The sequence below is a fragment of the Garra rufa genome, chromosome 24 (genome assembly GCF_049309525.1).
Source record: "Garra rufa chromosome 24, GarRuf1.0, whole genome shotgun sequence".
Lineage (NCBI taxonomy): Eukaryota > Metazoa > Chordata > Actinopteri > Cypriniformes > Cyprinidae > Garra > Garra rufa.
The window spans coordinates 28,498,209-28,511,180 of NC_133384.1; the positions used below are offsets into that span (position 1 = coordinate 28,498,209).

General features: G+C 33.7%; 1 protein-coding gene across 5 annotated transcripts in view; it reads left to right on the forward strand.

Annotated features, from left to right (window-relative positions):
• Nucleotides 1-12,972, forward strand: part of ntng1a (netrin g1a) — a 118,159-nt gene that overhangs the window by 80,933 nt on the left and 24,254 nt on the right. For all 5 annotated transcript variants that reach the window (XM_073830859.1, XM_073830858.1, XM_073830860.1 and 2 more), the window contains exon 4: nucleotides 7,293-7,465. In XM_073830859.1, coding sequence (XP_073686960.1) covers nucleotides 7,293-7,465 — 173 coding nt within the window. The remainder of the gene's footprint in view (nucleotides 1-7,292; nucleotides 7,466-12,972) is intronic.

Consider the following 12,972-nt stretch of genomic DNA (forward strand, 5'->3'; position numbering starts at 1 on the left):
TGCTTTTCATACTTCGTTTTTTTGTCTGGTTTACAGCCAAAATATCTACAAATTCCTAAATCAAGAAGGATTTTCTAGACAAGTAAAAATTATTTTCTTGTTTCCAGAAAAAGTCAAAATTAAGTGAGTTTTTGCTTAGAACAAGCCAAATAATCTGCCAATGGGGTAAGCAAAAAAAATTAAAAATCTCAAACATCTTTCAAACAGAAAACAAGATTATTTTTCTTACCCCATTGGCAGATTATTTTGCTTGTTGAAAACAAGACAATAATTTTTACTCGTCTAGAAAATCCTTCTTGATTTAAGAATTTTTAGATATTTTGTCTGAAAACAAGACATTTTTTGCAGTGTGACTTTCATTGTATGGACAAAAAGAAGACATTTTCATGACACAACGTGGAGTAAATGATGACAGAATTTGCGGACTATTCAGAAATTCACTTCTTTTATTTTAGTTGGTGTCTACATCCTTTTTGAAGCTTGTTTTTAGAGTTGCAGCAGCAGATGACCAAATAGATCAGAAATTAAAGAAACAAAGGTATCTAAGAACTTGGCATTATATATATAGTGAAATTTGTTTTTTTTTTTAAATATGTGGAGGAACAATTTTGAACCAGCTTTCTAAAATATGAAAAAGCCTCAACCTGATCTCATGACGAAACCGTACATTCCCACAGGTACTTTTTCGTCATGACACCAGGTTGGAAAGCCTACACAATTGCATGAACTACAAGAAGAAAAACAGTCAGAAATCTCAAACCTATCATCAAAATTCAGCTAATATCTTCAACAAATGGAAAACAAGTTCAGATGCTCCTGAACAAAATTACTGATCGATGATAAAAAAAATAAAAATAAAAAAAGTAAAGAAAAGGACAGAAATGTAACAATGTGCTGGGAAGGATGTGTTAGTTTGAACATTTTAGCAACTGGATGTTTGAAAGCAGCACTGCCCAGCACTGCAGTTTTCCCATCTGCTTCAAAAGCTCAGCCATTGTTTCTTGAAAAGCCCAAGATACCACACCTGAATGGCTACAGACCTGAATTCTGCATTTGGGGACTTGAGTCCATTTCAGAATCATAGCACTTTGCCTGTGCTCCAAGATCCCTTGTGATAGACACATTAAATATCTATATTTTGCTTTTAATGTTAATATATATTCCAAATGATGTTTAATTTTGTCAGTTTTGCCAACAAACTCAATCCTATGTTGTTCCAAACCCATATGATTTTCTCTACCTGATCTCATGACGAAAACGTACCTGTGGGAATTTTTTCGAAAGATGCAAAATTGGTATTCAAAAACATACCGATAAGTACATATCACTGCAGTTTCCAACAGAAATGAACACTGGAGGCAGTAAAATAACGAGCACTTGTAATTGTTTTTGTATGGAATTGGACTTGGGATGCAGACATCAGGTTGGATTTTCTTTAAAAAAAAAGTCATTAAAAATGTTAAATTAGTGCATGTGGTTGTGCGCTAAATTCCAAGTCTTCTAAAGCTATGCAACATCCAAATCACTCAGCAACACTCTTTTCAATGCATTGTATTGTTGTTGCATTGTTTAATTTAGCCTCTTTGTCTCTACAATTTGCACAATGGTTTTTATACGCTGACATGAGCAAACAATTATTTTAGTGAGAGTTTTGACCTTGTTCTCTGTGTTACAATAACACCTGCACATTTAATTAAACATAATTACTTCACTTAGTTAGTTCGCTCACAGGCCATTCTGTCTTCGCTCAGCCTGTTGTGGTTGGATCTGCATGCTTAGCCGTGCATGTGTAAGCTTCATTTGGAGATAATTGCTAATAATTATCCCCTGATAAGTCGGGACGGCACAAGGCGGCTTGAGAACCACGTGCTGTTTTGCTTTCGGTTTTCCAAATTGGCACGAGATCAGATAAGAAGATATAAATTGATGTAGATGAGCTGCTCTTTTCAAGAGGTCAGCTGAAAGGACCATTTAAAGAGAGAAAGTACGATGTTGTTTTGTGCTCTTATTGTCAATCAAGCTTCCATTATTTTGGAGGTCACAGACTCTGCGCTTCAGGCTAGTATTTCAATAAAAGATAAATAAATAAATCACTATTAGCAGCATGTTCTGCCTCCTGCCTTTCAAGGAGGACATTCAGCCTTTAAACTTTTTTGCTAGACTCAAAGCTACCTGAACAAAAACCTCCTTCTTTGTAGCATGTTAGCCATCTGTTTAATCACACAACCTAATTAGAATTACACATTTATTTCTACACAGTGATTTGTTCCACTGCTGTCCCACAACCAAAAAACACATTTAAAAGGCATTTAAGTATTCAAATCTTAGATGTTTACTAAAATCCTTTTATTATAAATTGAAACCCACAATAATATTTAACATATCAGTAAGCTTGATATATATATATATGAATGAATCCTTAAGTTTAAAATCAGTATGATTAACGTTTTGCCTTTTACAAACAAAAACTGGATTCAAACTACAACAAATCTCATAAATCACACTTGAAATATTGTTAAAATTGTAACTGTTATTGATTTACCTCAGAAAACGTTTTAATAAAATAGAAAAAATATATATTTGCAAGGAAGATGTAAGCAAAATCTTAATAGGTCAATGTAACACTTCTTATTAAATGATGTATGACTGTGCGTCATTAGTGACAAATTTGTGACACAAATATTCCAAAATTTCTGAAAATACAATTTAAGAATTAACTGCACAAATACTAGAAATGTGTACCTTGGATAATATACAATATGCATATACAAAATATGTGTAAAAAGACACTTTTTTTTCAGAGACTCTGAACCAATTTTGTAGAATGGCCTATATATGTTCTATACTAATGCATACAGGTTTGGAATTATATGAGTAAATAATTATATAGCTTTTAACTTTTCATTTTTGAATGGACAGTCACAAGCAAAATGCACAAGCACATTCACCGTAATCCTTTATCAGAACAAGGTTGTGTTTGCGAATATGGCATAGCCCTGGTTAAAGGAACCGTATGTAGGATTGTGGCCAAAACTGGTACTGCAATCACTTTCAAAATATTGTAGAACGGTGTATCCCCTCCCCATCCTCCCTGACTCGAGGTTGCAGGATCCAGCAGGAACGTAGGCTGCTACAAGGAGCTTCCAATGGCAAGTGACGAGTCCTACACAGTATTTTTTTTTTCTTCTGTTGCTTCACGAGAGATGTTTTTTGCGAAGGAATTATGTATCGCAAAAATTTACTAATGGCGATTAGCCAAATATTTCGTAAAGATGTACTGTAACACCGTGTCTACACCGAACGCGAGCGGCGCGACGCGACAAAATACAATAGAACCTATTATTCTGTCTACACTTGATGCTATGGATGCGGCGCGACACGGCAAATCCCCGACAGTAATCTGCTGCCGCGTTCTATTTATGACATGCTCACACAAAGTTTAAATGATTTGCAACGGTCGCTTTGTCGCGTCCAGTGTAGACAGACTTTGGCTGTTGCGGCGCGACAACTGTTGCGTCCGGTGTAGACACGGTGTAATACCACATTTCAGTCGGAACATAGATTGATACATGTTTTATCCGACACATTCATAGCTGCAGCTGTAACGCAGCTGTAACAGAGCTGGCAACCCGGATGACAAAACTCTACTGACTTCGTGATTGGTAGATAGCTGGAGGGTGGAGCCTCAGACCAAAACACAAAATGACAACAATAACATCAGTCATGGGCTGCAACTTTCACTTTTAAATAACAATATCCTGGCCGGACCACTGTTGTCAGTGATATATTTTTTATTTGAAATGAACATGATTTCTTAATGTCTAGTGACATGTCAGGGCCATTTTATGATTAACTAAAATAAATTTCTTACATACAGTTCCTTTAAATTAAGACAGACAGTTTCTATGGCGGAGCCCTGGAGAGCAGCTTTGGCATTAAAGTCTAATTAAATATATTTTTTTACTGCGCTTCTCCTTGAGGCAGCTATTGCACCCCGTCTCCCCTGGTGACCAGACTGGAACGAGAATGTTTCGTTTCTGTTAGCGATGCTACCATGCCGACGGCAAAGAGACCTGGCGGGCCCTTGCTGTGTCCCCTTCATTACATCAGCAGCACAGCTCTGCCTCGTATCAACACCGTGATTAAAATGTTACTGGTGATAAGAGGATATGAAGGTCAAGCTACAAGGAGTGCAGTGTGGAATCTGAGACCTCCACCTGAACTGAACAAGGAGGCCTCATCAGAATGCCATGCATGCCTTTTACTCCTTGCAGCTCGATGGCTTTGTTTTGTTCAGTCACCGGACCAGCCTTGTTAGTTCAAGCTGGTGAGCCATTCATCGCAATGCATAGCTCTTACTGAATAAGTACCTCGTTGCCCACTTGAAATGTTGCATGTCACTGTAAAACAGCCTGATTTTATGGGTTTTACTCTTGTGTGGTTTTAATATGTCTCAGAAGTCTATTACTCCCTGTTTATATGCAGTTTAATGACCCACTATAATATCAGTGACTAATTTGCATCATATGTCATTATTTGCTGGAAGATTTTATGTGGGCAAGCTTGCTGACATTTTACAGAAGCAACAGATTCATGCTTAGCTGACAGGTGCCAGTTTTAAAAGAGGATGTCCTAGAATCTCCAGATTTGACATGCCCTTCTGTTAAATTAAATAAAAAAAAACCTATAGGTAATGAGATGCAAATCAGGGTGTCTGGAGAATAATGCCCTCTCATTTATTCTGCCCGTGTATACCTGCGGGGCCTGAGCAGTCATTTGTCACTTCCAAACGTGATTCGGTGCATCACATTTATCAGCCCCTTCGGACACACCGGTTTTAATGGTTTTAATAATGCTCCTCTGTGCCCACGCAGAGCAGACCGTACACCTGCGTGAGAAAGAGAGACGGCAGACATCAAGAGCCTGGTTATGCCCGTAATCCGCGAGGAGCTTCAGTCTGGAAAAAGTTAGATCAAAGACTAGCGACTGATCAGCTTTTGATTTTTTTTACAATGTTACTTTAATCTGTTAGAAGGATGCTGTGCAACATTAAAGGAATTCAGTTTTTTTTTCTAACTTAATATCTGTGGACGGCATCTGTGACGGGATGTTTATTACCACAGCGTGTTATTTCAGCTATAATAATAATGTAAAATATTTATAGCAATACATTTACATTAGAGGCAAGTGGGCCAAGTGGTTATATATTTACAGTTGAGGGCAAAAGTTGTACCTTGCAGAATCTGCAAAATGTTAATTATTTTACCAAAATATGAGGGGTCATACAAAATGCATGTTATTTTTTTATTTAGTACTGACCTGAATAATATATTTTACATAAAAGATATTTACATATAGTCCAGAAGAGAAAATAATAGTTTAATTTATCAAAATGACGCCGTTTAAAAGTTTACATACGCTTGATACGTGTTTTTTGTTTAGTGATAGCTGTTCATGAGTCCCTTGTTTGTCGCTAACAGTTAAACTACCCGCTGTTCTTCAATTTCAAATTTTCAAAACTTTGTTGGTTTTTCAGCATTTTTGTGTATTTGAACCCTTTCCAGCAATGACTGTATGATTTTGAGATCCATCTTTTCACACTGAGGACAACTGAGGGACTTATATGCAACTATTACAGGAGATTCAATTGCTCACTGATGCTCCAGAAGGAAACACAATGCATTAAGGGGTGTAAACTTCTGAATTTGAAGATCAGGGTAAATTTAACTCTTCTGTAGTTTCAGAAGGGCAGTACTAAATGAAAAAAATATGATATTTAGGCAAAATAAGAAAAATGTACACATCTTCATTCTGTTCAAAAGTTTACACCCCTGGCTCTTAATGCATCATGTTTCCTTCTGGAGCATCAGTGATCATTTGAACCTTCTGTAGTACTTGCATATGAGTCCCTCAGTTGTCCTCAGTGTGAAAACACTGATCTCAGAATCATACAGTCATTGTTGGAAAGTGTTCAAATACACAAAAATACTAAAAAAACAAAGAATTTGTGGGACCTGAAGGATTTTTTAACAGCGGCCAGGGCAAACCAAACATGACCAAACAAAAATAGCACAGCTGTGGATTATTCAGAATCAAGCGTATATGTAAACTTTTAAACAGGGTTATTTTTATAAATTCAAATGTTAATTTCTCTTGTGGACTATATGTAAATGTATTTGAAATATGAATGTGAAATATCTTATTCAGGTCAGTACTAAATAAAAAATAACATGCATTTTGTATGACCCCTTTTATTTTGGTAAAATAATTAACATTTTGTAGATTCCGCGAGGTGTATGTAAACTTTTGACCTCAACTGTATATTCATTTTTATCATTCATTTATATGTATAAATTCTGTTTTCTATTTCCATTTTTATTATTATTTTTGCATTCCCGTACTCCACAAAAATTGATTCCTGGGAGTCACGCTTAATCACAAAAGTAATCTTGTGGAGAAACAAGGTGGATTTAGAACAAATAAAGGTTATGGTTTGGATGGTTGATGATACAGATTTAGTAAATGAGTTTAAAATATATATGTGTGTAAGTGATGATCAATTTCTTTTTAAATTACAAGCAAGAATCACAGGTGAACTGAAAACAGACACATATAAACAAGTTCTAGCTGCAGAACAGTTTCACATAACTGCATCACATTTCTTTGCGTCACTACTGCATGTGTGCCACAGAAATATCCATCTTTTGCCTTCCTGCATACAAAATCAATTTCCGTGCTTAGAGAGAAAACGGGGGGAGCAAAGCTTGCTTAGGTTTGTCCTCAGTGGCCATACTGAATGTATTACCAACAACATTTAAAACAGCTTCTGAGGATTAAAAACATTCACACAAGTGCTTATTGATATTAAATAGAATATATGCAAAAAAAAAAATCTGTAAATAATCAAAAGAGTGCAACATGTATTTTTTAGATTATTTAACTGTTTTCTGTCTCTCTTTGAAAGCATGACCTGTATGTAATTATTTCTTTTCCAGTGGGATAATTATAAATAACCTATCTTTCGAGAGGAAAGAAAAAACTGAAAAATAATGATGTGGATTTTGCAGAATCCTTGACACCATGTGCAAGGTTTTGAAGTCACTTTCTGGAAGCTTCAGAATACCCCCACATGCAGATGCACGTTTACTTGAAATGCAAATGATTTACAAGGTCACTCTGGTCTCTAAGTGCTGGTTCCAATTTTTTCTCCCTCTCGGGTGTAATTGAACTCCACGATTGAAAATCCACAAGGGCATATGTTTTATTTCTCTTTTTTTCTTTCACCGTGACAGGTGCAAGTGCAACCTTCACGCCAACAGCTGCATCTATGACAAAGAGAAACTGACTTGCGAGTGTGAGCACAACACCACGGGGCCTGACTGTGGCCGCTGTAAGAGGAATTATCAGGCCAGAGCTTGGAGCGCAGGATCCTATCTCCCCATCCCCAAGGGCACAGCAAATATCTGTGAGTACACACACGCACACACACATTCCCATTACACTTACTGGAAAGAACAATATGGGCTCTGTGTTTGTGGATAACAAGGCTCACATGTCCTTTTACTCTGACCATAAACCATCTCTCTTACTGCTGTCCTACCTTTCACAATGCGCTCATGGTGTCTCCCCAGAAGCCATTACCCTACTTGCAGTTTAAAACCAGGTCCTCACAGGAACTCTGACACCGAACGTCGAACAACACAGTCACTTCTAAACTTTAAGAAGGGCTATCAAACATACTTTTAAAAAAACATTTATTTCTGTAGATATAAACAAAATGCTTGAGATAGTGATTAAGTTACAAAAAGTAATGCGTTACATTCCTTTGCCGTGTTTTTTAAATCTGGGCAGGGTTTGCTTGTTTCTTTTTAATATAAGAAGTTCTATTTTTTGCAAATGTAAAAGCCTTTTCACACCAAAAGCCTCAGGCTTAGAGAAAAGTAAATTCACGTCTTTTCAGTAGAGCGCAGAAGAAAAAATGTCAGTTCTTCAGCAATAAAAATAAGGAAAACAAATGATAGATTATCTTGAGTAATTTTGGCTTATTAGTATGGATGAATTGGATCATCGAAGGTCGGCAGCAAAGACATTGGTTAATAAAATGGGATTTAACCCTTGTGCGACCTTATGGACATATTTGTCCATTTCAGTTTTGTTATTTGTTATAAGTGTGCCTGTGTTAATGTCAGCTGCATAAATTTTGGCTCAGGTGTTCATTTTTATTGACATTTTAATATTTCACCATCATTTCCTTCAAAAAAATAAATTTTACCCTCCATACAAAAAATACTCACACTCAGGACCTTAAGGACAAAAATGTCCACATTGAAACCCATTAAAACTGCAATTTTTTAACCCAGGGCCATTTGACTATAAAATAATGCCATATTTGCTAATAGGCATTCATTCTATCAGCAAGGCTTCAAATTTAATATTTTAAAAAAAAATTTACTAGATTGTGCCATTTTTTCAAATTTGGCATATACATTAAAAAAAAAAAAATCTAACACTACATCAACAAATAAATGCTTCAAAATTGATGTTGTTGTTCTTCACTGACACACACAAGAATCTAATAAGCAAAGAAAAAAATTCTGCTCAGCATTTAGTATATGGAAATTACTACTATTTTTCATTTTTCATAAAAAAACACCTGTGGCATTATGCAAACAAACCAGCATTTAAAGGGTTACATTTCTGAAAATTAATGAATGTTTGGTATCTATGGATAGAACAGATGCTGGTTAAAAAATTGACATCAGTGAAAGTGGAAAAAAATTTTGATAAATCATATTTTATATATGACAGTTTTTGGACATGGACATTTTTGTCCATTTTGCACGTTTGCATGTTTAACTTTTTTTGAACACACAAGGGTTAATACATATAAACATAGAATACTGTATCTATTTTTTTTTTAAGTGAATGAGATGAATTAATGCATTTTCACATTTATTCTAGAACTAAAGTAACATCTTATTCCTGATTTCTCTCAACATGGGGACAGGAGAGCTTTTAATCAATAAATGGGGTGAAAAAAGTAACTCTTTACGCTATTTTACTAGTTACTTGGAAAAAGTAATATTATTAATATTATTATAACTTGCGTTGCTTGTAATGTGTTTTCCCCCAACACTGTTGGACCACAAAATCATTGATTTTCTTTTTATGCCAAAAATCATTAGGATATAAAGTAAAGATCATGTTCCATGATGATATTTTGTAAATTTCCTACTATAAATAAATCAAAACTTAATTTTTGATTAGTAATATGCATTGCTAAGAACTTCATTTGGACAACTTTAAAGATGATTTTCTCAGTATTTAGATTTTTAATTTTTTTTTGCACCCTTAGATTCTAGATTTTCAAGTAGTATCATTTTCCAAATGTTGTCCTCCTCTAACAAACCATACATCAATGGAAATGTATTTATTAAGCTTTCAGATGATGTATAAATCTCAGTTTCAAATGTTTTGTGGTCCAGGGTCACAAATATGTCAGTAAAATGTGAATTTCTGAATTTCTATTTAATATGTCCCTATTTAGCTTTATTGACAGTAGCACCTGAGCTGCATAAGCCCTACAGATTTGGGTTAAAAGAACATTCTGAATCATAATCAAAATCATAAACCTTTCAGTTTATTTCCAGGATTAAATGAAACATTGGGACCCCACAGTATAGCCTACTATGGTACATATTTCCATACATAGCAGTTCCAAAGCGCCTTCTTTTTGCTATTCTTTTGTTGTTAAAGAGATAAAATAAGGAAAAAAATCTGTCACTTATCATCATGTAGTTCCAAACCTGTATGACTTACTTTTCCTTTTGTAGAACAGTAGATATTCAGAATAAGTTTTCAGTTGTTGTTGTTTTTTTTTTTTCATTCAATAAAAGTCACTTGAGTCAAAAAGTCTGAAAAAGAAAATGCAAACTAAAAACAAGACAGAAAGTCAAACAGGTTTGAATGTGAATGATGGCAGAGCTTCGCTTTTGGTTGAACTGTCGCTTTAGGGAGTGTTTACCCTTCCAAAAGATGCAGAATACTTGTAGGACCTTTCTTTCAAAGAATGCAGTGCATGTCAAATGTTAAAACTTTAACAGAAGGACAGTTAGCCTTTAGAAATCCAGTGCTGTCTGTAATTCCAGCCTCAGGACTACACCACCACTGTCAATTCAAATGGCAGGAGACAGAGCTTTCAATCCAACACACAGAATGTTTCCCCAGAAGTAAACTAGCACTATTAAACACTCACCATATGCTTCTGGGACAACAACAGCAGCACATACCACAGATATGACCTTAGCATGTACAAAAATGTTGTGCATGCCAAAACTTTCTTTTCAGTCTTGAGCAGGTTTGTTTGTGTGTGTGTGTGTGTGTGTGTGTGTGTGTGTGTGTGTGTGTGTGTGTGTGTGTGAGTAGAGCGACGCATGCCTCCTGGCAGCTGTTGTACCTCATGACTCTCTAGGAGCCGGTGGAGTGTTTTGAAGGACTGAGATTGACAGGACATTATTAAAAAAAAGCCAGCACAGACTCTGAACCCACTATAAAACACAGCCTCACCTTAAACCCCCTTATTATAGTCCTGTGTGAGGAGAGTGAGAAATCCATAACGTAATAATGCTGCAAAAGACAGGCTCTTAGATCATCCCCTTTGGATTAAAAATAATTTGATTAAACAATAATAATATTTCAGACAGAAGAAAGGCCGTTTGTCATTTTAAAACCAATTGCAGCTGATTTTACAACAGCTCTGTTTGTTTGACACCATGTGTTAGAGCAATGGAGTAGTACTCTTATGGAGTAGTATGTTCAGTAAGCTGCTATTTTTATTCTATAAGTGTAGCTCGTGTAGCATTTTGTATTTGTAGTTTGGTAATTTGCTAATGCATAGTATGATAGCGTTTTAGTGCCATGTTAAAAAATAAAAAAAAATCTAAGATTACGATAATAAAGTCGAAATATTACAAGAATAAAGACAAAATTATGAGAATAAAGTCAAAATATATTGAGAATAAAGTTAAAATTACAATAATAAAGTCAAAATGTTTAGAGAATAAAGTTGAAATTACGAGAATAAAGTAAAAAATATTTAGTTCTAGGTTTTAAATTTCTGAGAATAAAGTGAAAATGTTTTGAGAATAAAGTCAAAATATTTTGAGAATAAAGTCAAAATTAGGATAATAAATTTTATATATTCTTCAATAAAGTCAAGATTCATAAAATAAAATAAAAATGTTTCGAGTCAAAATTATGAGAATAAAGTCTAAATATTTCGAGAATAAAGTCGAAATTATGAGAATAAAGTAAAAATATTTAGAGAATAAATTTGAAATACTTCATTAATAAAGTGAAAATTCTGAAAAAAAGTGAAAATGTTTTGAGAATAAAGTCAAAATTATGAGAATAAAGTTTAAATATTTCAAAAAAAGTCAAAATTATGAGAATAAATTTTATATATTCTTCAATAAAGTCAAGATTCATAAAATAAAATAAAAATGTTTCGAGTCAAAATTATGAGAATAAAGTCTAAATATTTCGAGAATAAAGTCGAAATTCCGAGAATAAAGTCAAAATATTATCAGAAAACAGTTGAAATATTTCGAGAATAAAAATCTAAATTACGATAATAAAGTCAAAATATTTAAAGAATAAATTTTAAATATTTCATCAATAAAGTCAAAATTCTGAAAATAAAGTGAAAATGTTTTGAGAATAAAGTCAAAATTATGAGAATGAAGTCTAAATATTCAGAGAATGAAGTCGAAATTCAGAAAATAAAGTCAAAATATTATTAGAATGTATTTGAAATATTTTGAGAATAAAAATCGAAATTACGAGAATAAAGTCAAAATATTTAGAGAATAAATTTGTGACCCTGGACCACAAAACCAGTCATAAGGTTTAATTTTACAAAGCTGAGATGTATGCATCACATGAAAGCTCAATAAATAAGCTTTCTATTGATGTATGGTTTGTTAGGATAAGACAATATTTGGCCGAGATACATCTATTTGAAAATGAGGAATCTGAGGGTGCAAAAAAATCAAAATACTGAGAAAATCGCCTTTAAAGTTGTCCAAATTAGGTTCTTAACAATGCATATTAATTAGGTTCTTAACAATGCATATTACTAATCAAAAATTACATTTTGATATATTTACAGTAGGAATATTACAAAAATCTTCATGGAACATGATCTTTACTTAACTCCCTAATGATTTTTGGCATAAAAAAAAAAATCTATAATTTTGACCCATGCAATGTATTTTTGGCCATTGCTACAAACATACCCCAGCGACTTAAGACTGGTTTTGTGGTCCAGGGTCACATTTTAAATATTTCATCAATAAAGACAATATTCTGAAAATAAAGTGAAAATATTTTGAGAATAAAGTAAAAATTATGAGAATAATTAATAAAGTCAAAATATTATGTAATTTGGTAATGTATAGTACAATGGCGTTAAAAAATAAACAAATCTACGATAATAAAGTCGAAATATTACAAGAATAAAGTCAAAATTACGAGAATAAAGTCAATATTATGAGAAATATTCTTCAATAAAGTCAAAATTCTGAAAATAAAGTGAAAATGTGCTGAGAATAATTTAATTCAAATTCTGTCAGTTTTATCACGAAATAGAAATTATAAATGTGTTTTCCTCTTTATTTTAAGTTTATAGCATGATATAAACATGAAGGAACATCAGAAGAAATCATTATAATAATAAAGTAGTAAAAAAAAGTCTCATTATAATCAGAAAGATGACTGATTCACATATGCCACTTAAACTCAGGGGACTACAGCGATCTGTCATGGTGCATAAAATAGTGTGAAAAACACATTATTGTAATAGACATATCTCGTAATTGCTACAAATTAATTAATTTGATTCCTGAAAAAATTCAACTTTATTCTCAAAGCACTTTGACTTTTTTCTTGTAATTTTGACTTTATTTTCAAAAC